The sequence below is a fragment of the Natrix helvetica genome (assembly GCF_964273705.1).
Source record: "Natrix helvetica genome assembly, chromosome: 5".
NCBI classification, from domain to species: Eukaryota; Metazoa; Chordata; class Lepidosauria; order Squamata; family Natricidae; genus Natrix; species Natrix helvetica.
In genome coordinates, this window is record NC_138551.1 from 42,441,023 (window position 1) to 42,469,004 (window position 27,982).

The 27,982-nt window shown below is 39.0% G+C and overlaps 1 protein-coding gene across 3 annotated transcripts in view; it reads right to left on the bottom strand.

The window, feature by feature from the left end:
- Nucleotides 1–26,770, bottom strand: part of RAB6B (RAB6B, member RAS oncogene family) — a 39,527-nt gene extending 12,757 nt beyond the window's left edge. The window contains exons 1-3 of one of the 3 annotated variants that reach the window (XM_081954272.1): nt 26,392–26,770; nt 8,567–8,625; nt 322–375 (exon numbers count right to left, since the gene is read on the bottom strand). In XM_081954272.1, coding sequence (XP_081810398.1) covers nt 322–375; nt 8,567–8,625; nt 26,392–26,461 — 183 coding nt within the window. In that variant the 5' untranslated portion in view covers nt 26,462–26,770. Of the gene's footprint in view, nt 1–321; nt 376–8,566; nt 8,626–25,829; nt 25,867–26,391 lie in introns of those variants that run through there. The other 2 variants (XM_081954274.1, XM_081954273.1) reach the window with 2 other exon arrangements.
- Nucleotides 26,771–27,982: the final 1,212 nt, after the last annotated feature.

Consider the following 27,982-nt stretch of genomic DNA (forward strand, 5'->3'; position numbering starts at 1 on the left):
ATAATTGCTAGATTGAATTATGTTCATTTGCTCTACTTCTGCACTTCTTCGCAAAGAGCAACAGCAGAATCTTGTGAAAAGAAGTGGCCACGTGGAAAAAGTGTGACTCTAATTTTTTTTAGGACACCATTTTCTTAATAGGGTCCAGGGCAATATAACAAAAACAACCCTACTAGGTATGACACAGCATCAGTGAACACGTTAATTATCAGTTTGGTCAGACAGGAGGGATTTAACATGGAAACCCCTTGATGTCTGCCCACTGTTTTTCTGAGCACAGAGCTTCATAATCTCAGCAGTTAAGCACTTCCTGCTACTTACTGTCCGATCTTCTAAATACATGGTTTTAGATAGGAAGTCAATTCCAATTGTAGCCTGTAAGAAAGAGGGAAAATGGAAGAAATGTCAGCAGCTATTTTGATTCAAAATTAATTTTACATTCTACTGCTTCAACAGGAACAAGTGCACTCAAGTATTGCAGCATATAGATTTATTTGTTTGTTAAATTTATTTGCCTCCTATCTCGCCATGAGGCTGTTCTAAGGCGGCTTATGACAGTAAAAAGAAATGAAAAGAGTGCAAAGAGAACAGAAATAAGTTAATAAACAAAGAAAAAGAACACAATGAGAATACATTAATATTATTTAAAAAAAGATGGTGTGTGGAGAGCAGAGAACAACGGTAGGAGAGGGTTAGTAAGATAGTTGGACAGTAAGATTGTTCCCCCATTCCCCCTCCCCATTGAACTTTATAATGTTCTTTATACAATATCAGAAAAAGTGTCAGTTTGAAAAGAAAAATGGAAGGCTATTATTGTTAAAAGGGACACGGTGGCTCAGTGGATAAGATGCTGAGCTTGTCGATCAGAAAAGGCCGGCAGTTCAGCGGTTTGAATCCCTAGCACTGCATAACATAGTGAGTTTCCATTACTCGTCTCAGCTTCTGCCAACCTAGCAGTTTGAAAGCATGTAAAAATGCAAGTAGAAAAATAGGGGCCATCTTTGGTGGAAAGATAATACAGTTCTGTGTGCCTTTGGCGTTTAGTCATGCCAGCCATGTCACCATGGAGACGTCTTTGGATAGCGCTGGCTCTTCGCCTTTGAAACGGAGATGACCACTGCCCCCTAGAGTCAGGAATGACTAGCACATATGTGCGAGAGGAACCTTTACCTTTACCTTATTATTGTTAAAATAAGACCCCAAGTCTCCTTGAACATAGAAATTAGATGCAGACTTCTTAGGATATAATTTACTTAATGAAGTTCTGTCCTACATATTCTGTTCACAATCAAGCATCCTCCCCCAATCTAGCATCATTTACACTGCATCATCACTATACCGGCTGTGCTCCTTGGAAGTCTTTTTTATTTTTAAATATGGCCCTGGCTGCAAAATAATTGCATCTACTTGATGTAATATACACAAATGTTAGTTATTTTCTATTACTTGATTTTAAATTGTTTTTCCCAGTCAAAAATACACATTGTAGTGGAGTACATGACAAAGGAGCTCTACAATCTCATGACTGCAAAGCTGACCAGTGTGGTTAAAAGGGGCTGTGTATCAGAGCTCAGTTAGAGAAGTTTGGATTTCAAGTCACATCTGCTTCCGAATTTAGCTGATTAATCAAACAGTGTGTGCTGCAGTCTGCAAAAGGCATTCTCTCCAGAGGCAGCTGGCCAATATTTACCAAGGCAACACAGCACTGACTCCATATGGTTAGTACTCCACAATGAGTTGCATTTATTGGTTTTTTTTAGAAATGCAAAAATAGAATTTGAAAATAAGATGACAAAAATCCATCTTCTACTGTTGAACTCTACCCAGTGATATAGCTCACACATCAAAGGGAGTCTTTCCAGTTACAAGTGTGGCACAGCAGAGAAAGAAATAGATGGAATTTAATTTGCACATTTTCATGCCCCTGGTAGATTGGTTTATTCTGCCCTGCCTATTATTGCTGTGAAAAGCAACAATAAAGTGAAGAAAAAAATAAGGAAATACTCCCGTGGCCAAAGGAGCTCCATTCAATACTTATTTAGAACTTCTGGTTGGTGCTGAAATTCTGACATCTCACTAAAATAATTGCACTTTAGAGGGATTAGTGTTTGACTTCATTAGACTTCCATAGCAACAGATAGTCTGGCTGAGCATGGATTCTGAGTCGTTGCATATCCTCCCACCTAAATATTAATGCCACCTTGTTTTTAAATTGCTCTCTATTGTATCCATACCACAAAGGCACAAATATTTATTAGTGATTCCTAATAAACATAATAGTGAAGACCAAACAGCAACCAACAGGACATAAACAAATGCCTGTCACCAGAAAACTGACAAGTGAGAAATGATTGGAGATAGGGGCAGTTTGGGCATCATGCACCCACCGCTGTACACTTCCTGAGCTCAGATTGGCTTGGCCTTATTTGGTGTTCGCTTACATATCTGCTCTGAGAAATGCAGAAAGTGATGACTGGATTTATATTCAGTCTTTTGGGTTTCTTAGAATCTTGACTTTACGGTTTAATAACAGAGTTTAATTTCATATTTTGGGTGGATGCTCTATAGGAGAAAATGTCCTTCTATTTTAGGGCCCTTTTATTGATTTGCTTTGTAGCTGCAGCTGTCAGAAGGGGATGGATTGGGATGAAAGAAAGAAAAGCAGTAGGGTCTGGAAGCTAATTAAGCCCCGGATCCTGATATTCACAGTTCCTATCAGAGGAAAAAAAAACAAATAATCTTTTGAGTTTCAAGGCCTTTGAATCTCAGGAGTAAGGAGCCATTTGAGAAGAAAGTCAGGCAGAACAACAGAGAGGGTTGGGAGGGCCACTGGGGGATCAATAGGAATGGCACCAAATCATTTCTCTGTAAGGGTCATATTGGAGGTGAGATCAGAGAAAAATGATGAGAGGAAGGAAAGATAGAAAATCTTTGCCAGATATCACTTTTTAATACAGCAGAATTTAAATAAGTATGTAAGGGAATTGCAAAAGCAGTCCACCATCTACTGAACATTAACTTTAAAAAAGATACAGAAAAAAGTATATTATTAGAAAATGCAGTTCTTCATAACACATTCAAGACTCTTTCTCCTTTAAGATAATGCTATATCTCCATGCCACAAAATTCACCCCGCTGTTGAGGTTAAGTACTTCCTTGTTGATTCTAATTTGATATAAAAAAGTACACAACCTTTACGCATCAAATTAAAAGGAATGTTATACCTAAAGAACATGCATTTTTTGTATCCGCGGGTCCTTTCATTGAGACAATACTAATAATTTAGAGTATCAAACATCCAGTGTTGAAATTTTTATGTCTTTATTTTTGAATAACAATAATTCTTGCTGTTATCAGCACAAACCTAATATTTGCATTCTTAATATGTTCATTTTCATCTTTGAACAAGGATAAAATGCATATTTTAATATTGCTTGAACTAATGGAACAGATGTTTACCTCCTAAACATTGCCCACTAACATTGTTGGGTCTTTGGGCAACCTTACCAAATGTCTTTTCATGTAGCCATATTCTTTCTTCTGTGTGTGTGTGTGTGTGTGTGTGTGTGTGTGTTGTAACAAGGCAACCTAAAAAAAGGGCTTTCTGCCTGGATGGCTCCTAGGGTGAGACGATAGACAGAAAAGGGAAGCAGTATGTTCCCTCCCATATATGGGCATACCAGGAGTTGTGACACAACACACACACACACACACATACACACACACAGAGATAAATATAATTTTTTTTGCTAAAAGCATTGGGATATAATACTAGTGCTACATTAATTTCAAAGGATTTTCTCTAACTCTACTAGAAATAGATATAGTATCAGTGTGTGTGTGAAGCGATTGCTCATGTATACTTCCATTTATTTTCAATATTTATATCAAGCATCATTCTTGTAATTGTTTTACAGCATGGGTATACATTCCAGAGATCCTTAATAATATACTTTTTTTTGGACACTGCCCTTTTAGGATTTCCCTCTCATTTGCTTCATGACAAATTCTATTAAGTCACACAATGCATAAATTGTTTCATCCCCATCTTGCATCTCCCATTCCCAGTTCCTGCTATTCAGCTTAGTACAGGTAATCTCTACAGAATCGGAAAGATGCAGTTACTTTCCTTTTGTCAAGATGGGAAAACCTATGATACGCAGAAATTAAGAGCATGAACTACAAACCAAAACACTCAGAGCAAATCTTATTGCAATGCTTGATGAGTGCATGGATTCATCATATATTGTATACCAGACGCTCATAGTAAAAGCAAGAGACAACACTCTTTCTGCATTCCATGAATATTGTCTTGCTTTTGTTTGTGGAACGTGTATGCTGCATTAAATGGAGCAGTATGACAATTCTTGTGTGAAATCCCTGCCACATGAGATCAGTGTCAAATCAGTCTGAAGCCAGAGCTGTTTGAAAGCATCACTTAGGCATTTTTTTTCTTAGATAGCAGGAGTGGGCTTTTTAATGCCCAAAGCTTATTAAAGCAGCTTTTTCCAATTGAGGTCTAATACACAATGTGCTGTTGGGTTGCAATGACTGTTATTGGTCAGGAGACTCATTCAAATTGTAGATGGCTCCCTTGTCTTTCTTTCCACGTTAATTCATTTATATCACCCACCTTTCAGGGCAAGCCTTCCCAAGATTTCACAAGAAAGAGCTGATTTAAAATATGTTTAACACAAGTCGTATTACATATGAAATGAAGAATGCAGATTTAATCTCCAGACACAAATATTTTCAAGTGAAAAACAAGGTAAATCAAGAGTTCACATTTATTTTGCAGAACAAAAGGAAATAGTATTTTGAAAATATTATTAAATATATAAATATAAATATATTAAATCCCCAAGGACATATATTATGCAAAAATCGGTCACTTTTTAGTCAACAGCAAGAGAAACAATACAGCAGAAACAAGTTAGGAACCTCTAGACACGTTAGAGGCTTCTTGGTGATATGAGAAACAGCAATGTTGATGGACAACAAGCTCTGAGAGGTAGCAACATCTGTAAAGCATTTTGTGGGGCCATGAGTTAAACAATATTTCACTCAACCCTTGGTTTTCATATGTGCTGTCTCTGATATCTTTCCTCTCCCAGTTTCAGTTTAACTGCTTCATGCATCTGCTTCATTTGCAAGATGTAGAAATTAAATGCAATTAGATGTGATTTTTTCTGAATACAGATGAACCTGCTTTCATTTCTGCATATCAGAATTGATGCCATTTTGTCTGCAGACCATGAAAATGGCAAGGCTAAAATCATATATCACAAATTAAAGTTGTCCTACCTTATAGTCTAAATCAGGAAGACAGTGCTAACTGAGTTGTGCTGTTATACTATTTTTTTAGTATTAAAGGAAACAAGTTTTATGATCAGAATAACACATTTTTTTCCTAGAACATATAACTTCCTCCTCTGCAATGAAAAGCCATGAAAGAAGAAAGAACAAGGACAAAGGCACATAACAAAAGAACCCAGTCAGAAGAGTAGTTGTATCTCTACACATCCATGAGAAAACCTAAAACAATGAGGCATAGAGTACAGTAAGCCCAGGAGTATATCTCATCAGGATGTATTGTACTTGGTGGATATTGTATTGTATGAAAATTACAATATATGCAGTTTTTAAATTTTGTAATAAGAAATAGTCACTCTGAAGTTACAACCCTTGAACATGTTACCTCAGTTTTACATGTTATAAAATATTCCAAGTTCATTTATCAAATCTGATTATGAAAAGGTATGCTAAAATCTATGCAACTTTAGTTTACAACGTAGCCTGATCCATACTTCTATTAAACAAGTTCAAAATATGATACATTTTTAGAGATTATTTTCATGAGTATATGCAATTTGTACAGATTTTTTCACTAATGTAAACTTCATACTTGTTGGAAGAAGTATATTGAGACATTTGGAGGTCTGTGAATTTTAAATAACTGAATTGACTGAAAAATAAAAATTAGATAGCTTTGCATTTAAATGCAACCTCTAGCCCTTGGATGTGCTCTATTGGCATCAAATTCAAGTAACCAGAAAGGAATGTGAAAAATATTGTGAGAAAAGATGCCACTCTGTACGGCCCCAAAAAGCTACGCTGGAAATTGAAGCAGGGTTTAACAAGAAAATCAATCTACTAAGTTCACTCAAGCAATGCTCCTACTCCTGCGATGCATTTTAAATTGCCTGTCAAAAGGTGAAAGGGGAGTTTGTTTACCACATTAAATTGCCATCATCATTGAGTCAGGTGGCTCTTTAAATCTAGGATGGCAGAGGAAATGATAGCTGAAGGCCAACAGTCTTTTAGGCTGGTTGAAACCTGTTTCAAATTGTAAACTGTGAACACATGGTCATAGAGGGAGTCTTCTTAGCTAGAAGCTACTAGCTCTGTTGCTTAAGGAGAAAATGATCAGCACAGCAGCTGGTTAACATATAAGGCACAATTAAGAGGCGTGCATAAACGCACCAACTTGCCTACCATCCCTGTCATAACAACCCCATTTATTCGTATCCATTTCATGTATTAATAGTCTTGTATATACTTATATCTATTATCTTATACATGCTTGACAAAACAAAACAAAATAAATAAATACATAAATAAATAAATTAGGATTGCTTTTCTCACCCCTTCTGATTTCTTACTCTTGATCTGGATTAGAGGAACTTTTGCTTTTCATTTTCATTTTTAATGTTTTTAATTCAGAGAACCTACTTACCATTCAACAGAAGCCTTATCTATAGCAGGAAGTACCACTGGTTTATAGCATATTAATTGCTAACATTATTTGCTACAACCTCTAACATACTCTAGGGAAAAGGAAGTAATTAAAAGACAGGAGTGTACTGAACATGACTAACACCAATAGCTGGCATTCTGGGCAAGATATGTCTGCTGTTCTGAGCAACACTAAACAATTCATTCGTTATCTTTTAACTTCTATAAAGTCCCAGCTCCGATTTGCTTGGATCCCTCCAACAGACTGGGGGTTGGGTATCAGAGGATACTATAGTTACCCAATGACAACCAACGTGGCTCGTGTGTGGCCTTCAAACACAATTGAATTCAATGTTTAAAAAAATTCCTTATAAGCCTCTATAGCAGGGGTGTCAAACTTGATTTCATTGAGGGCCGCACCAGGGTTCTATTTAATCTTGAGGGTGAGGGGCATTTCCGGCGTGGGCATGGCCAGCTCGACGTGTCGTGGGCGCCTGTGGTGGCCTGAGTGCTCTGCCAGCGCCAACAGGCTCCCAGCTCTGTTTTCAGCTGCAATGGCCTCCTGCAACTCCCTGCCAGTAAAACCAGAGTTTTGGAGGGCTGCCCGTGGCAGCCATCCCAGCTGAAAATGGAGATTGGGAGCCCATTCTCACTGGCAGAGGCACCGCGGGACAGTCCTTCACTGTTTCCAGGGAGGCCCCATGGGCCAGATCCAAGCAACCCGTGGGCCAGATCTGACCCTCCGGGCCTTGAGTTTGACACCCCTGCTCTATAGCAAGAAAACTGCTGGAACTCAATAAGATTCAGCATCATAAGTGTGTGTTATATGCTGATAATGTTCAGCTACATTTATTTTCTCTGTTTACTTTTTCTATCGACTCAGGACTGGCTGTAACAGACTCTCTAATTTATCCAGGCATAAAAGAGTGAATATAGGAAAATAAAACTGAAGCTGAATCCAAGATGAAGCTATAACTGGAAGCAGGGTTTGGACATTTTGGGAAATACACGATTTTGATGGAGTTGTAAATCTCCATTAAGTGATATACTAATTGTACTCTAGGGGTTGTCCAGGGTCCCTCATTGATGCTGGGTGGCCACATATTATTAGTGGCAAGAATGGTCTTTTAGAGGTTCTGACTCATAAAGTAGGGACATCTATCTCTGAAGAAGGCAGATTGGCTTTGGTAACTGATATAATTGTTAATTGAAAGGTTGGCCTACTGCGATGAGCTTTTTATTTGAAGTTGATTAGGAAATTTCAGGCTTCAGGTAGCTAATAATAATTTAAAAAAACAAAAAAGTCTGGATAATGGACGTGGCAATACCTGGAGACAGCAGAATAGAAGAGGAAAAAACTGAAGAAGATAACAAAATACAAAGATCTGCAAATAAAAATAGAACTACTGTAGCAAAAGAAAGCAAACATAGTACCAAAAGTAATAGATGCCTTGGGCGCATTTCCAAAACAACTGGAGCCTCACTTGAATACCATCAACATTGACAAAATCACCATTAGTCAATTGCAAAAGGTAGTTAATATTACTTGGAACATCTTGTATCCTGTGACAATATCTTTAACACCATCAAACATCCACCTATGTCTATCCTTGGGAAAGACTTGCTAGGTGGACAAAAATGCCAAATCCAGTTTCAACATCTGGCTGACTGTGCAACAAACAATTTAATAGGTATGCAGCATTGCTATTAAATAAAATTAGAAAAATAAATATTCTTATATCAATGCAAGCTTTCACACCGACAGTCTATTAACCCAGAAACATTCCACTTCATTAGCATATATCATGCGATTGAATATAAAACAGCTAACCTGATATGTGTTGTCAAAACTGTCATACATGAATCTTGTGATCAGGGATGTCTTCCCAACTGTAAAGGAAAACAACAATTAGAGATTGAATAGTAGCCATGAATGTTGAGAGATCAGTCACAATCCTGTATATCCCATTCAACCCATAAGCAGGTATTTTAGAAGCATAATTCTTATTCAAATCAGATGTGAAAATGGGGGTGCCGAAATTTATTTTCTGTTTTTTAAAATTATTCACAAATGATCTCAGGGTCAAAGAGAAAAAAATAACATTAAACATTGTTGAAAAACATTCAACAAGGCTCCTCAAACCTGTATCTGTAAAAGGACAACGGGGCAGCCTGCATACAGACATACCTAAGACCTGTATATTTTAGTCACAGTAAAATGCATGCCAAAGAAGTTGATGAAGGCCATCCACCTTTCCTTTTGAAGTAATCGTTTTATTCCATCAACTGGCAGTTTCAGTATGGTAAAGAGGAAACATTTTAAAAAGGGTCTTTTTAACCCCAATCCTCAAGCAATTATCCATTCTCTTTAAACCCCCACATTTCAAATACCTAAATATATACTCGATCAATTTATCATATGTAAAGCATACTAAAATATGCAGGAATTTTAAACTTCTAAGCTACCCCAAATTTCAAGAAGTTGAAACTTTAATAAAACTATTTTATGTTACTCCATCATATATTTGGAAAAAATAAGATTAGAATGAACATATAGGGTAGTATGACAAGGAATATGAGATGATAAAATAACAAGATGAAATTTTATTTTATCATGTAACTTGATTGACTCAAAAACGATTTAGTTTTCTCCTCTGTTATCTCTCCAAGAAACTCAAAGTGACATTTTAATTCTCTAGATACTGATATCATAGGTATATTTTTCATAATATTTTATTTTATGGACAATTCTAATTATTACAAACATTTTCCAACAAGGCAAACCATAACAATATCTATCTGTAGTTTATTTTATCATTATAAATTATTGTGTTAAAATAATTCTTATATAATAATTCTAGAGAATTAAAAATCTACCCAAGTAGAAGAAATGTTGAATCAAAGACAGTTTATGATCTTGCAAGTTAAGTAAGGAAGAAATCACAAGATTAGAGGTAGTGTGTGTAATTCTGAGAAACGATGGAACATAAGATTTAAGCCAAAAACATCTAAATGTCAAATATTTGATTGATTTGAAGCACTGCAACCTACCATGATATAACATCATGCCACATCTCAATCATCTCAATTATGCTTATACTATACACTCTACTTTTGACTCCTCTAGGTGTGCTCACTGTGCTGGTATTTCCTAAAGAAAATCTGGTTCTTGATGACCATTGTAGGCATATTATCGAACCATTGCTTACCCTACAGGACTGCAAAATTAGATATTCATCTTATTGGACAATACTGATTTCTTTATCTAGCTTCCTGACTGAGGGCCCTAGAATCGGTCAAAACTGAAAATCAGGTATAATGGGATTCAAACAACATGGATTTAAATTTCTAGCCTGTATACCTCTAAGCAAATAATTGAATGTTTTCAGTGTGCTTCAGTGTGGTCATTGACAGAAGGAATAAGAAGCATACAGACTCATACAGAGTGGAGAGAGGAGGAGCTGACGTCGCAACGACATGATGTGCGATCATGGAGCTCCAAGATCGCAGTCGATACTTTTGCCACTGGACGGTCCTTTTGGATCTAAACCGTCCCGAGGAGACGGTGATAGGGAAGAGTATGTCCTGCTGATCTCAGGGACACTGCAAAATCCCTGATTGATCCAGGAGAATCTCTTTTTGCCGGCGACAGAAGCGCAGCCATTGAAGCTGCTGAAGTTGGGACAGCTCCGGAACGGGAGGAAACCGGAAAGAGAAAGTGTGTCCATCTGGTGAGAAAATATTATTATTATAAAAAAGACTACCCCCCAAAAAATTAAAGCTAAGTTAAATTTGAAAACAGAAGAGAACAAGCGGCGAAATTAAGCTGCATTAGACAGTGTGTTATCCTTTTTTTTGAATTTTCCTTTTTGTATGGAACTTTTGCAAATTTTTCCTATTCTTTAAATTGAACGGATTAGTTTTTCTTCCATTACTTTTTATATTCTTTTTTTTATACCTATGGATTAAAATCCTTTTCCTTATTTTTATAATGCTGGATTGGATGGGTTTTGTTTTTTTTGCTCCATTTAATACTCATACAGAGTGATGAGCTATGAAAATCTAGAGATAAAAAGCTACCCAACCAGAGACCCTCTAAGTAAAACTAGTATAAACAATTCAGTTTTTTTCTTAACCAAATTTTTCATTTTGGAGGAAATATTTATATGGGAAAGTTTCTATTATTTAACAGAAAATCTATAACAGCTCCCCCTTTAGCTTATAGTACTGATAAAATACACTGTTGAATTTAATGTATTAATTTATTAATAGTTTTTGCATAAGATTATAGAGTATGTTGTACTGTTTACCATTTAGACCCATCCAAACTGAAGTGTATACATTTTATAAATAAATAAACAAATCCTTAGTCCCATCAGAGAACCGAAGCAATAAAAAGTGTTAAGAAATTGGCCCTAATCTTCAAATCTTTATTCATGATTTGTACGATATTACTTTTTTTGTGGAGTCCTTGATGATCTCTGAGCTGAGTTGATTACTTGCAGATGTTTCATTAAGCAACTCAGTAATATAATCAGTGCTATATTTACATTTTCTTTCCAGCCAACCAGTACAGGGGCTACTATGATGGTTTGACTGGGAAAAAAATTAAGTACTATTTCCATCCCACAAATACAAGATTTTATTATCAAGGCAGATGTTACTACTCTGTCAAAAATTGTTACTGCATTATTTTCAGTTATTCTCATTACATTTGATAAGGTTGTTTTCTTTGCGGTTTCAACCTTTCCAGCATTTGCTTTAGCTTTAAGATAGGTGAGTGACTTGTTTCTCACAGGCAATTAATTACCTTTCTATAGTCTGCAGTTTCATACGCTAACTCAAGAGAAGACACGATGAGGTGTGATCTATACTTCTCCTGACATGCTCCCAAATGTAACGCGTATCTCAGAAAAATCTACCTTTCTACACACAACAATGAAAAAACAACACTCTGATTATGCTAATTAAATGCATAAAAAGGAAAACATTTTAACTCAACCTTGGTTTAACACCATCTCCCCCTTAGGAGACATTGGTTAATTAAGAAACTTTACAGAGCCATTCATCAAGAGCCTTAATTAAGTATGCTAATTCCCTCTGTTGTGCCTGCTATAAAGATAGGAGCTCTCTTTAGGTTTAATGAGCATCCTGTGTTGAGGGCACACCAGCAGGAGTGCAACAGCAAGAGTCTTTATTGGTTGGAATTTTTTCACACATTTCCATTCCATCAAAATCTCCCGCCAGAAAAAAAGTAAAATACCATATTTTGCTTTAACACTACATTCGGTGGATAAGGCTTAATGCCAGCTAATTTAGTATTCCAGCATTCCAGAGCTATCATTAAAAATATGATTCGCTTGTGGAAAAGAAGGGAATTATTGTTTAAAGGAATGGTACAACTATTTAGCACTTCTTTTTAAAAAAAGTATGGCAAGGTGGGGACATAGCAGTGATTTTCTTTTAATGGGAAAGGAGAGAATAAACAATATTGCCTCCAGCAGCCATCACTATTGATGCCAGAGACAATTTCATTTTAACACTAACAGGGACAACAGGAGGAATGATTCCTTGTAGAGGGGTTCCACTGTACCATGACATTTTATAATGCTATGACCAGCATCAACTGTGAATTCTATCTTAGGCTGTTTATGCCTTGTCAAGAAGGAGAAAAAGAATTAAGAAAACATGCCCGCAAACACAGAGCATGACATGAAGAATATTTACATAAAATCTACGTTTGTTAATTTATGGATGTAGATTTGATTTTATAAAAGCAACTCATTATGTCAGAAAAACTACAACTAGGTAACCTGTGCACATATAGCTTCTGCCTCCATTTAAATAACTTTTTTAAAAAAACCAGACAATGTTCAAATTTATCTTGTAAAATAGGACACCTGGCTAGTTAGATATACAGTATCTTTGAGTTAATAGGAAGGGGGAAGATACAGAATTAATTTTAGCAATTATTCCAAAATTATATTTCTCATATTGAATTTACAGCTTATCCTTTTGTTTATTCCAATATTCAAGATGGTTTATAAGAAGAACCAAGAAAAAAAAACAGAATATAAATAACTGAAAACCTGCTTCTGGATGGTAGATGTCAGCAATGTTGCAAGAATTCACACACGTTTTTATTAGCCAACTTTAATTCTATCAATGAAACAAATTCCTAAATCTATATTCTCCACTAAGGGATTTATGGATAGGGCCATTAGTTGGAAAAAAGGTTAACCCCTGCACACACACCTCCATCAACCAATTTAATTGCATTGCTCTCACTTTGTATTACATGAAATAGCAAAAGTTACAATTCTGGATTTTCTCTTTCCAATAATTCTTTTGTACAACAGCATTCAGTTGTTAATTCAGAGATTATACCAAAATGTATGAATGAGAAATACAAGCTGGTCTGATGCTTTTGTATAATGAAACAAGAACTCACAGCTTCCCTACAATGGACCCTATACATGGTTTCTACATTGGCAGCTTATTTGTTTCATCATGAAGGACTAGAATTTGCAAGTTGCAAAATAGTACAAAAAGAAGAGACACAAGTCTCCTCCCATTCTTGATAAAATGTAAGCAATCACAAACAACACACAACAAAATATGTAAATATATCAAAATATTAAAATCTAAATATCCCAATAAAATATCAACCATCACCTCCATCAATGTATAGAAACGAACAGATGATCCAAAAATGCTAGTCCGATTTAATATGTGTCTGAGTTCATTGTATACATCTTGCAAGAAAGTATCTTAATATTTTCTAGGCTAATCAACACAGTGATTTAAAACTGCTGGAACGATAATCAGAAATAATTTTATTATTTGCCAATGTTAGTTTTTGTTAAATATTTCTAAAGATAAGATATAGTATTTGAGAATTCCTATTTCCAGAAAACTGATAGTGCTGAATAGTTTTATTCATTTGTTCACTGAAATGCTGCAAATGGCACAAGATATATTCTATATAGTAGAATACTTATAGCATATAATTTTTGTATTTCTTGTTCTTACCTAAGCAATTATTTACCTATGATTAAAAGCTAATTCTGTTTTTAAAAAAATGTTTTTCTTTAGAAATCTTTAAAAATATTAAATACTTCCAAAAACATTTTTGGGTAACTGAAATCTGCCCAAAAGATTTGGGGCAAATTAGTAATAAAATGAATTGAGGATGAAGAAAAGTAGTTTTCAGGACAAAAGCTAGCAATCAAAGACCAAATAATGTTCTAACATCTTTCACTTTAGGAACAGAAGGTAACTGTAAGTAAATCAAAGCAGAGAAGAAAGGATAGACCATGGAGCTTCCAGTCAAGGACATAGTAACTGGCTTAAAAATAAAAAGATTTATCAGTTTGTATGAAGGGAAAATTATGTCGATTTGCTGAAGAGGATTATTGTCAGTCAGTGGTACTGAGAAGGGAAACTACAGATAGTCCTTGACTTACAACCACAATTGGGACCAGAATTTTTGTTGCTAAGCAAGGAGGCTGAAAAGAGAGTTGCATCTGATTATATGAGCTTTTTTTTTGCCACGGTTGTTAAGTGAATCACTGCAGTTGTTAAGTGAATCACATGGTTATTAAGTGAATATGGTTTCCCCCATTGACTTTGCTTGTTGGAGGCCATCTGGGAAGATTGTAAATGGCGATCCTATGATCTCATAAATATACAGTATGCTGTTTGCCAACTGCCCAAATTTTGACTATGGAGGTGCTGCAACTGTCGTACGTTTGAGGACCTGTCATAAATATTTTTTTCACTGCCATTGTAACTTCGAATGGTCACTAAACAAATGGTTGTAAGCTGGGGACTACTTGCACTGTATAAAGCTTTGTTCCTAAGGATGCATTTTAGATGTCATTTGCATGTGAATATATTGAAATAGTAGGAATATCACTACTTGTCTGTCTTCTTGATCTTGATCACCATAAAAACCATTTTGGAAAACCAGCCCCATTCACTCAAAATTCCAAACATGTCTTAAAGTTTGCTTGTCTCTGCCCTACATTGCAACGGCTTTCTCCAACTTAACACATTGTTATTTCCTATCCTTGCTGCAAGGCAAAAGCCTGTCCAGGTATTTTTTTTTAAAATAAAAGTTTATCTTCTTCCAATATTATTCTGCCTAACCCAATCACATTTATTTTGACTTTATGTAGGAATACTGGCGTTGCATGTGGCACACATTCAGCACAGGATCCATGCACAGAATCCAAGAAAGAGACAAATATTCAGCTAACAATCAGGGAAAGGTGAAACCTGTTTCATACATGCATTGCTTGAAAAACTGATGGACGGTTACGCAGCAAACCCTAAACAGGGAGGCTATTTGTATTCCAGGTGCGTGCACCATCCAGCATTCATGCAAGAACACCAGAATCTTGCACAAACTCACAAAATATTTTCTTTCCTTTTTATTTTTGACCACTACATGCTGGCAACTGTTAAAGGTGATAAACATTTGATCTTCAGAGTTTTGATCTGTTGCCATTTTCACAGAAACACAAGCTTGCCATTTGCTGTGCCTACAAATCTAAAATAATCAAAAAGCAGGGAAAAAGAGTAGATGGAAGATCCCAGAGTCCAACAATTCGTCTAAAATTTCTCTCACAAGAAACCACGTAAATGCTTCACATTCGGGGACTGTGGCTCAATTGACTTGGTTATTAAGGATGGGTTTCATGAAAAGTGAAATAGATGCATAATGAAACAAGAGGGGAAAACTCAGTTCCACAAGAAACCTAATACAAATATGCAACAGTTTCTTATCATACATCAGCTTACAGAGATTTGGAGATCTGATTTTATACTATTAAAATCTAGCTTTATCTGGAACTCCAGATGAGAATTTAATATACTGCAACCAACCCAGATGTTTTGTTCACAGGCAGGTGTGCACATGATTAATTTAAATAAGCCTGGGGACTTCATGGGATACACTAAATTATTACTAGCAACATGATTTAAGTTCAGTCAACACACAGGACTAAAATGGTTAAGCTACTTTATTATTCAGTGTGTTGTGCAAGCAGGGACAGAGAGAGTTGCCACTTCACTGCTCTTCCTGGGAAGATATTGAAGACAGGGAAAGAAAAAGGACAATTTTTATCCATTAGCCAGGCAGCCCAGCCAAATCAATACTAGATCAAAGGTGTCTAGCACAAAACAGTCTCAGCAATTCATCATGGAGGTCACAGGCCTCTTTGACATTATCTGTGGAATGCAGGAAAAATCTGTCCTGACTGAGCTACACTGACTAGAGGAGAAAATAGGTATTGTGGCTTTGAACAAATAACTGTCTGTCTAGAGACAACTGTCTGCTTGTGATAGGCTGCTGATTTTGAACAGAGCACTACTCTTCTTCATCTCATTTTTAAATAGTAAAAATTTACAACAGGCTCTAGCATTCTCTGCAGCAGTGGAGATGGTGCCAATGGTTAGGTGCCTCTAAATAAAAGATACCAGCACACATGCCATTTCTGCAACATCTGCAAATTAAACAAGGCATTTTCTAATCTTACAGCAATTTTAGATGAAATGATTGGGGACTGTCCAATTTCTTTTTTTCAAAACCAAAGGCTCAAATTCCATTTGAAATGTATGACAATGGATATTCCAAGTTTCCAATTTCCTGTTGGCAGGAACTAATGCCAATCTCTGCCTTGGAGTGGTTTTTGTTTTTTGTCTTTTCCCACAAGCCATTAAGCTCCTTCAATGCCCCAGGGTCAATGCCCCAGGGTTACATAGGCTTTTATGATGATGTTGAACTAGTCACCTAGATTTCTGCAGTTTTATATTACAATCACAAACATGAGATGAAGAAGCAAGGGCAGGGATAGGGGATGGGTAACACTGGAGGCTGATTTTGATTCCTCCTCCTTGGTCAGTTGCAGCTGATTAGCACATTCTGAGTTCCTGCTACAGTTCCTGTACAGTGAGAAAAGCCTTGGGCCATTTACAAGATTGTCTTTGAATATTTTTGGCGTTTCAGCTCAATGCAGGAAGGGAGAAAATGGAATGCCCAAGAATAAAGATCTTAGATGCAGATACTTGGTGTACCCTTTACATCCTCATCAGTTCTATAAATGTTCTAAATTCAAATTTATTATTTGGATGGAAAAGCAGAGGGTATAAAATATCTTAATAATACCATTGAAGCATATTTATATGCTACTTCCAATTTATATTCATAACTACAAAGCAGCATATTTCTTCCATTACAAATCCTTGGGATCTTTTATTATCATCAGTGTTCCAGAAAGCATTCTAATTTCATTTTTTACCTCTATAGTTGTGCTGGACTGAAAATATTGCTCTGAGTTCACCTGAGAACTTAGATTAAAACATCAAAGCAGAAGCAGATGACACTTAACTACCCCCTTCTCACTGCATATGCTGCAAAACTTTTGGAGCCAATAGTAGTCAAAATGAGAGCTCATAATAAGATGTTCGACAAAATGAGCATGATTTGAGACTTGCAAAACACGTAACTTGTTCAGAATAGGATGCTATTCATCAAGGATTAGTTTCATGATTTAAAGATGCTCTTAAATGTTAAATTTATTTATTTAAATTGAATTTTTTTTATTATACCGGCTGAAATCGTTTTATAGCTATATTGTTTCATTTACTGATTGATCTTGTAAAGTGCTCTGCAAATCCCTTGGTGCCCAAAGAATTGAATATTAAATTATTATATTAATTTGTGTATCACTCAAAGCATCACATGTAAGAGGAAATAACAAAGAAAATGTTATAGAAGTTCATAAAAATGATAAAATACAGAGCAAGACCACTAGGACGATAGGCTTAGCATCTTTTGGTAACAAATGGTTTTCTCCATGTCATACCTAGAATTCCTACCACCAATTAGTTCTGTGGTCCCTCAACTTGAAAATATGCACCATTAACAGGTTTTCTATGCAACTACATTTAGAGCTTGATTTCGCAGAATAGTCTTTCAGAAGTTCACGGAAAAGGGAGTATCCAGATGTGCTTCTCCAATTTAGCACTCTACAGAAACTGTGGGTAATATGCAGTTTTTATTATCTTTTACTGGTTTTGAACATCTGTATCAAAGATCTCTCTTCTATTTAGAAACCTTAAATGTGACTCTTTCCGATAAAAAAAACAATTTCTGCTATATTTAATTAATGGGATACAATTGGATACATTAAATACATTTTACAGTTCTTATTAGGTCTCGGGTAGGTATTCACGTTAATGAAAAAGTACACCTTTTTGTAATTTATTTGCATTTTATTTATTTTTCTACTATGAAACTACCTTCTCTAACCTGCTGCCCTGCAGTTTTATTGGACTAAAATGCATATCATTTCCCCAGTTGCAGGGAAGATTAAGGCGGCTAAATGTTTCCCAGCTTCAGAACTGGAACATTTATCTATGTGTAGGCCTAGCCATTTTGAGAGAGGTTAATATCAGGAGAAGAATCTTTCAAGAACATTCAGTGTCACCATTACTATTTGCTATTGCACTGGCAGCAACATCTGCTAACAACATCATCCACCCTATCCCAGGTCCTTGGGAAGGACTCGATCAGAGGGCAAAAACGCCAAGTCTGGTCTAAACATCTGGCTTGATATGTGACCCGCCATAATAATTGCTTTGGTTGGTCATGCAATTAGCCAGATGTTTAGAGTGGATTTGAAGATGTTAGAGGTACCATCATGGGCTATAGGTTTTTCCAAGTAAAGTTGCCTTTTGCATTTGACCAATTTGTCAGTGCTGATGGCATTCAGGTAGTGCTCCTGATGTTTTGGGATTGCCCCCAAAGTGCCTATGACTATTGATATTATCTTTGCTTTATTTTTCTACTGTCATTCTACTTCTATTTTGTGGTCTTTATATTTTGCTATTTTCTTCAGTTTTTTCTCTTCTTCTGTTCTGGATATGTTGATTCATTGCACAGATGTCCAGATTGGATTTTATTATCATTATATTATTTATTTTATTGTTAATACTGTTGTTTTAGGAAATAGCAAGACCATTTTCTCAATGGAACGTCTACAGTTTTGTCCTAAGCGTTGAATATCAAAGATTATAAGGAATGGGGAAATAGAAAATTCAGTCAGGAAGACGAAAAGAATATGTGCATTATGGGAATGCATGAATGAAAGAGTTAAACCATAAACTGACTACTGAGAAAGCAGTAGATGATAAGAGCTATGAAGGGAAATACAGAACTCACGAGACATAAGCAGTGGTACTGCCAAACATCCTGATGCATAATTAAAGCCCATCCTGATGTCTTATGGAGTGGAAACCACTCTTTCCATGTCTGCTCTCTCAATTAGTCATGCTTGGGCAGAAAAAGCATCTGTCACAATGAACAGGGCTCCTGGGATGGGAAGGTTACTCAGAGACGCATTGGCAAGGGTGCAGTACCAAGCAATCCCATTTCCATGGTAGCACAGAATCTGGGGCAAAGAGCAGGCATCACTTCTGGCTGCTTACTCTGGCAGCTCCACAAGTAGCTGGCTCTCCATGCAGTGGGGTGGAACAAATAACATTCAAGTATATGTGCCATTCATAGCAAACTCTGCGCCTCTCCTCATCATACCAGCCAGCACTGCAGGCACTTTAGCTGCATTTCCACTCCATCACAGTGGGAGAGAAATTCTTCCATTCACTTTGTGTAAACCACTGGCCTTTGGAAAAGTGTGATCCTGACAGTAGGTACACAGATACAGAATGCTGCTATTCGGTTGCCAGGCAACCAGCGGTAAAGTGAGCAAGGAAGCGATGAGAGGTCAGGGGGAGCCCGGCCGATTGGTGATGAGCTTCAGGCCACTTCCCTAACATATGGGCAAAAACACCCAATTAATGTGTGATTCAGGCATGAAAATGCTCGGAGATAAATCTCACCCAGACTCAAATAGGAGTCATTCGTATGCAAGAGAACAAGGCATTATAACCCACTGCAATACATTCACACTTATTAAGGAGAAAGATCTACTGAGCATCATGGGACTTTAAACAGTATAAATATGTACAGAACACCTGTTTAGTTATCCTCCTGAAACTATTGAATGGGGCTAAAATACATTCAGCCAGGAAAGTGTGGCTTTCTCTCGCAACGTCATAAGCTTTGCCCGGGAGTGTGCTGCTGATAATATTAACAAGGGCTTCTTCGGACATGGAGAGCAGGGTGGGAAGAGGTGAGAAGTCTTACGTGGTCATCTGGAAAAAAAGAGAGGCACCCTCTTTCTCTTGCAAAACACTTCCATGGTTGGATATTAGAAAGGTAATCCTTTGGATAGTTCTGGGAAATATAAACTGTAAAGGATTTTTTTTTGGGTCAACAATAGGAAGTGGTTTGCTATCCCCCCCTTCCAGATGTTCTTTGAACTTTCCAGCTTATCTATGAATGTGAGATTTCCTGGTGTATCCTCATCCAAGGACAACCACGTCTGACAATGCTTTTTTTTTTCAGATCAGCAAATTTCACCAGTTCCCGTGGATTTCAATCAACAGTGATATTTGCTGAACCTTCAGTAAGCTTTCATGTGTGGACTACAACTCTCAGAAATCCCAAGCCAACATGCTGCCTAGGGAATTGTGGTGTTGAAGTCCACACATCTTAAAGTTCACAAGGTTGAGAAATACTGTATTAATATCTATTGCTTTAATTAACATTCAATTAAGTTCCAAAAATGATTAATGTTATAGAGAAGAACTCATTAGTGCTCGGCACCAGCAAGTTTTGCCTAAAAACGGAAAAGAATGAGTTCTCATCCTTAAATTCATCCTGACAAGAAAAAAGGTTTAAACAAATTGATTTACTGAGCTTCCCAATACATGATCTAAAAGATGGATTATTTGCACAACCACTAAAAGCAAAATCTTAATACGCATGAAAATTCAGGGATTCCATTCAGAATCTGCACTGCTCACATTATTATAAGCAGAATGACAAACTGAAAAGAATCTTGTAGGGATATAGCTATTACATAGAACCGTAAAACAAAGAAAAAAAAACCCAAGAGGGTGGCAAAATGTGTTCTGCTTTGTCACAAATCACTTGGTTCAGTTCAAACCCAGGTCTACCGAAACAGGGAGTTTAAAGTAGCCCATGTCTTTGCCTTTAAGAAACCAAAGTTTCTTAAATTTTCTTTCACGTCTGATAACTATTTATATTTGCCACCTAATTTAGTACAAACAACAGACTTTTTTGAGAAAGGACATAAGCCAGTGATGGTGAATCTTTTCAGCACCGAATGCCCAAATCGGAACGTGCTTGCGTGTCTGTGCACCAGAGCATCGGAAACACAAAAGACCAGCTGGCTGGTGTGCACATGCCTGTTTTTGGCCTGTTTTGGGGGCTGTTTTCAGGCCGTTTTTGTAATGGTCTTCATGGGTGCCGGAGTGCTGGAAAATGGCCCCCCAAAGGCCCGAAAAATAGCCTGGGTTTTGGCAATTCTCAGGCCATTTTCTGGTGCTCTGGCACCCGCGACCAGACCAGCAGGCTGGCGCGCATGGGCACACCACAAATCAGAAGAGCAGCTGGCAATGTTGCACGTGCCACAGGTTCGCCATCATGGACATAAGCTATCTATTCAGACAAAGTGGATAAGAAGGAATAGTATAAAAATGGAGGCCTGCCAGTTTTTTAAGGGGAAGAAACTGGATTATGAAATTAAAAAATCATCTTTTTGCTCCTATGTTAGAAATGAATGGCACTGACAAAAAACCCCCAAAACTTTCAGTTTACTAAATCTTTCATTGTCCCCAATGGCCACAACTAACCAGGCCACTATTTCTTACCAGACCCATTTTTCAGCTATTTAACTATATTTTAATTTTTCATTCACTTAATCACATCCTCTAACCCAACTGAATAGCTGCAATGTGTAGGCTCACACCATGGAGTCCTTGCAGGTTCTTCCCCCGAGGGATGCAGCTTGAGTTTGCTTCTTTGTTTTGTGTAGGCCTAAGCCTATCACGTTAGAGAAAAAGGAAATTAGGAATAATTCTTAAAAACAAAGAAGCATGTTCTTTTATTGGATTATTTAACATTTTCCCCGATTCAGACTCAAAGCATGCATTTCTGTACCACTGCAATTGTCTATCTGCCTTAAGAACTGAAACAAAATTAAGAGGCCATCTCCTTCCACTTTTAGCCTCAGATAGCAATCCATGCCAACAACTGATTCCCTCCCCCCTCCCTCTATGGGTCAAGAATATACAGTTGACAAGGAAACCAGAGCATGACACAATCAGGAGAGGTGGTGAAGAAGAAGAAATATACCAAAGCTATTAATTTAAGGGTTTTGTCCTGAGGATGAGGAGGAATGGCAAACATTGATAAATCAAATATTTTTGGTTCAATATAAAGCCATATGATTATTTGAAATATAGCAGCCTATTAGATGCATGGGTGCAGGCAGCCAACCAAGGTCATCTGGCTTGCCCTCTTCTGCTCTAGCACAATTTTGAATGTAACATTTTCAAAATGCAATTAATATTTCTTTTGTCTCTGAGTAGGACAGCTCAAAGAATTTTGCTGCTGAAGGCAGAATGACGAAGGCAACGTCAGTGTTCTGCAGATCAAGATGCATAATATACAAGGAGAAGCAGAACCCAATGCCCCCTTCCCTAGCAGGCAGTAAATGCTAATAGTTATGGTGGTAGTAATTATCTTTCATGACACATTTCGTGACTATACATATTACCTTCCATACAGTGTGGTGAATTCAGTAATTGCCACAAAATGCCTCCTGATGGGGCTGGCCCTGAAGAAAGATACTTGCTGACATATACCTCAACAAAAGAAAAAAGAAAAAAAAGAGAAAAACCCTCCCAATGTTTACGTAGCCAATATAAGTACAACAGGATAGCCCTCTTATGTGATTAAACTATTTTATATCACCATTATTGTGTTCACTAATGGGACTAATTCTTTTTCTAATTTTGGAATCTTAAAAAAAATGGAATGCTAAAATGCTTTATCAAACTGTGGATGAGATGGATTCAAGATGGTCCTGTTTTTTTCAATCTTCTCCAATCTGCAGATCCTCTAAATTCTGGCATTTCAGCTCTCTGAATTGCCTACTATATTTGCATGCGAGTTGAAATAAACTTGGCAAATAGCCAAGACTGGACCATGGCTAGCATCATATTATAGCCAGCACAACCAATAGTTACATCAGATGGTAGATATTGTAAGCTGTGGATACTAAAGTCTAGTGTTTCTGTCTAATGTTCTTACTGCAAGCTGTGTTTTAAAACATTATGGTTTGGGCTGAAGGTATATGAGTTGGCTATACAACAGAAAGCAGCCACTTAAATACTATTCTTTCCATTTTCAACACATTGCCTTCAATGGAAGTTAAGATGGCTGCTGGTTTTCACTAAGCCCATTATTGTGCTTTCAACAGCATTAGAAATTTGGCAAGGAAGAGGTCATCCACACAGAAAAACAGAGGAAGTTCACCTGAGTAATTTTGTCCGGTCAGCTATTAAAAGTAATAAGGAACAGGCACAAAAGACAATGTGACAGACTTGTTAAGACGATTAGTTGAAGAATCATTTGAAAGAGAAAGTAATGCTGCAGAGCAGGGGTCTCCAACCTTGGCAACTTTAAGACTTGTGGACTTCAAGTCCACAAGTCTTAAAGTTGCCAAGGTTGGAGATTCCTGCTGGATGAGTACTGTTGCATTTCTTAGCACCCTGAACTCTGTAGGCTCAGCTTCCCAAGTTGATTTGGAGCACAAGGAGTGCCAATGTAGCACCTGTCTCCAATTTCTTAAAACATCATACATTTTGAAGGAATCATAGGAGAGTTTTAAATACTGGAGCAATGTGAGTGGAAATGAGAAATTGACCGTTGGCTTACCTGAATGGTCTTTCTCTAGGCGCTGCGGGAGTGTCCAAGCTGAAGTTAACCCGTGCTTGGACACTCCCGCAGCGCCTAGAGAATGACCGTTGGCTTACCTGAATGGTCTTTCTCTAGGCGCTGCGGGAGTGTCCAAGCACGGGTTAACTTCAGCTTGGACACTCCAAGCAGCGCCTAGGAGAACCTCAGAATTTCTATGGTCCAGACATCATTTTAGGGAGTTCCAGGCTATATAAATTACTCTGGACATGGATTTGAAAGCATTGGAAACAGCTCATGAAAATGAAATGTATCATTCATCAAAGCTTTCTTATGAAGGAAGGGGATCTTTGGTCTAAAATATAGATATAAAATATAGAAATGGCTTGGTTAATAGACTGCATGCAGCAAATGGGTGTTTCTGTGCTAAATTTTTAAAGAGGAAGGTATGTCCCAAGAGGATGGTCCCATAGATTGACCTATTATACTGCTCATCAAAGTGATTATCCATGCTTCCTCCCTTTAGTGTTTTTTAATTGTTATGATGTAGATATTATCAAATGGAGGCTTAATTTCAAGAAAGAGAAAAAAAATGATGGGTCTCAAGAGTCTTTGAAGTCATGTGCTCCATATTCCATACATGGAGACGCTGGTTTGTGGTTTATCAACAGTGGGACAAGGAAGCGACATACTGGAGCCAGAGACAAAAGTAGCAGTAGGGCCATAATTCAAATTTCACAGATAGAAAGCTCCAGGTTCCTTCCCAGCACTCTTAAGTATCATTGAGGCTGGATAAACATCCATTAAATATCTGCCAGATCAATAATATTACTCCAGATGCACCAATGGTCTGAATCAGAGGCTAGGACTGCATTGCACTAAGTCAGGGGTGTCCAAAGTTGGCAACTTTAAGACTTGTGGACTTCAACTCCCAGAATTCCCCAGCCAGAGCTGGCTGGGGAATTCTGGGAGTTGAAGTCCACAAGTCTTAAAGTTGCCAACTTTGGACACCCCTGCACTAAGTCATAGTTTGTTAAATCACAACTGGTTGTGTTCACTCATATTAGGCCATAAACCATCATTTACTGACCTCAATGAATTTAGCCACGCATATCAAATCACAGGTTTATTTGTTCAACATTTGCTTAAAATAGGTTTAGAATTTGTCAGTGTGATTTGCAAAGCCACCGAGACAGTTAGATTGTACTTTAATTTGTTCAAACTAAGATTTAATGCAGGTATGTATGTTATCCATTACACTGTTATGCAAACAATACAGCTTAAGGCTAAGCCTGTTGTAGAAATCCAGTCATTATAACAGCCTAAAGCCCATATCCAGCCTTTTGGCTGTCCGGAGTCCAGCCCGCATAGATGGCCTCCATTTTGAAGGTGGCTACTATTTATTTTTTTCAATTTACATATCAGCATGCCTGTATGCTTATGCATCTCCACAGCCCTATTGGTTCAGGCCTTCACAACAGTCCCAAGTTCTCATGTGGGCTCTTGGGAAAATTAATTGCCCAGCACTGCATTATAAGCAGCTTCCCATTTCTTTTATAGGTTCTTGACAAGTCTCCTCTGGAGCATCCTCCTGGAAAACGGGATGCAGGTGTCTTTGTGGTCCAATCTAGCTGGGCTGTACTCTCTCTCCCTTTAAGCAACACATGCAACAAAAACCCGCTTAGAGAGAACGCTTTGCCAGGATCTGCCGTTTTTTTACGGTAGCTTGAGGCAAGCCTTCAAACCTGGCCCAAGTTAAGCCCTGCAGGCTGCAACAGCTGTCCTTTCGCCCTCCGCTACGAAGTAGACTCCGCAGACAGATGCAATGGGAGGGGAGGTTTCTGGACTCTCTCCCTCCTTTCAAAGCCAACGAAGGAATGATGCGCGCGCGTGTGTAAGCGCGGGGTAGGCCTGAGACGGAACGGCCGGAGCTCTCCTCCCACGCGGCGGAGACAACCCAGTAAGTTCTCTATCTGGTCGCAGACGGAGAGAGGGGCGGGGGGGGGGGAGAGACTTGACCAGCGGCAGGGTGTGTCCTCTCTCCCGTATCTCGCTTACTGCTTTATTTGCGCAAACCTTTCCCAAAGGAGCAGCAGCCGGCTAGCAGAGGGGGGGGGGAATGGGGGGGGGGAGCGGAGAATCACCTGGTTACGATGCCACCTAGGAAGTAAAAAAACCCGAAAACCACCCGAAAGGCGAAAATATAAATAAACAAATAAATAAATAAATAAGTGTCTACCTGCACCCGACGCCGCCCTCATCTCTTTTGAAGGAGATCACACGGCTTCTCCATTAACGGCAGGTTTGCCTATTAGCCATCGCCCCCCGGATAGTTCCCACAAAGCAGACGGGGAGGCTGTCTGTTTTCAAAGACGAAGCGACGGCGGACCGGTGAGAAACCCCCCCTCCCCCCAGACTTCGATCTATCCCCGTTTCTCCTTGGCGAGCAACTCCCCGGATGCTCTTTCCCAGGCAGAAGCGACGTCGCAGCCCACCCGACAGGCCACAGAAAGGGGCGAAGCGGCGCCCCAGCGACGGGAGAGTTGCCGCAATAGAACCTGGCTCGTCTTCCCCCGCCTGAAAGGAGACCGGTCGGGCACGGAGGGCTTGTGGGCAGCAGCCGGGCGCATCCAGCCCCGTCCCTGTCGCCGCGCACGCACCGGCCGAGGCTTTCCAGGCACCTGCCGCAGCGAGCCGGGGGCACCGCGCGCAAACGCTCCCTCGGCCGCTCCTGCTACTTTGCCGGAGGCGAGCCGGACGGGGAGCGGGGAAGAAGCTAGAAAGCGCGCCCGGCCACTTACCGCTTTGCTCCCCTAGGAAGACCAACTTGAATTTCCTAAGCGGGTTCCCGAAATCGCCTCCCGTAGTCATGATGCGCCTGGCTCGGCAGAGGGCTGCGCCGGGAGGAAAGCGAGGGCAGGGCGGGGAGAAGCAGCGTCTGCAGACTGGCTCCTTTGCTCAAGGCGACCCTAGCGCTCCCCTGCCCTCGCCACCAGCGGAGCCTCCGACCTCGGCGTTCTATAGGGGAGCCGCCAAAGCCGGGCACAGCCTGCGCCTGACGGGCAAGGACGCGAGTCCGCACCGGAGGAGGGCTGCGGGAGATGCTGGAGCGAGCGTGCTGCTCTCGGCCGCCTGCTGCCGCTGCTGCTCCTGGATACCGCCTGCCACCCGCTCGCCTCCCTCCCCAGTCCGCGGCGCCTGCGCTCTGGCCCTATCCCGGCCAGCCTGATGTCATGCTGGAGCGCCAGCAGTCCAATGCGGTGCTGCAGGAGAGGGGTGTGCTTGTGCATAGACGGACCCGGATTGCTGGTGGGGAGGGAGGGGCTCGCGGGTGTCTGTGAGGAGAAGGTAATCCCAACCCCTGGAGGAGTTGGCTGCACCTTCCCGAAAGCCCAGCGGCTTCTCTCGCCTCTCATTCACACCCATCTGGTGTCCGCCACCACCCCCATCTAACCGGCACCTGCTGGGAGTAAGCAGGTGCGGCAGAAGCCACAAGTGTGTCCCTTGAGTAGGAAAAGGCAGACGAATTGGCTGGGTGGTGATGAAATTTTCCCATTGAACGATCCTGAATTATACCTCTCTTCTGGTGGTTTTAGCAACAGCAGTTATTAATGGGGATATACTCTGTCTGTCTGTCCGTCCGTCCGTCCGTCCGTCCAACATGGGTAAACAGGTATATTGGTAGCACAGCTACAAGTCTGGCATTGCCTTGCTGTATTTGTGGCAATGGATGTTAGGGGTAGTGAACAGATGAGACAGATGGGCAAAAAGTGTGAGTGTTAGTGACCTCATAGATTAGGGGATAATCCTTATTAAATGCATGCATGAATACTCATATTTTATACTTGTTCAATGATATAAAATTCTTTCATATTTTTGCAATCAAATAACATGAAATAATAACACTGTGTTCCTAATGACAGCCGGTTTGGTGTGGTGACTAAGGCACCAGGCTAGAAATCGGGAGACTGTAAATTCTAGTCACTAGTCACACTGTAGGAACAAAGCCAACAAATGACCTTGGTCCAATCACTCAATCTCAACCCTAGGAAGTAGGCAATGGCAAAGCAGTTCTAAAAAAATCTTGACAAGAAAACTGCAGGGGTTCATCCATGAAACAACACTTATTCAAAGTCACAAATTCTAACAAATTGCATTTTAATAGGCTTCTAAAGTAACAGAATAATGCCGTTGGGAGGGACCTTGCAGGTCTTCTAATCCAACCCTGCTCAAGCATTCCAGACCAATGGCTGCCCAATCTCTTCTTAAAAACCTCGTGATGGACCACCCACAATGTCTGGAGGCAAGCTATTCCACTGGTTTATTGTTCTCACTGTCAGGAAATTTATCCTTAGTTCTGCTTTTTGAACTTCATTCACTAGAAAATTTTAT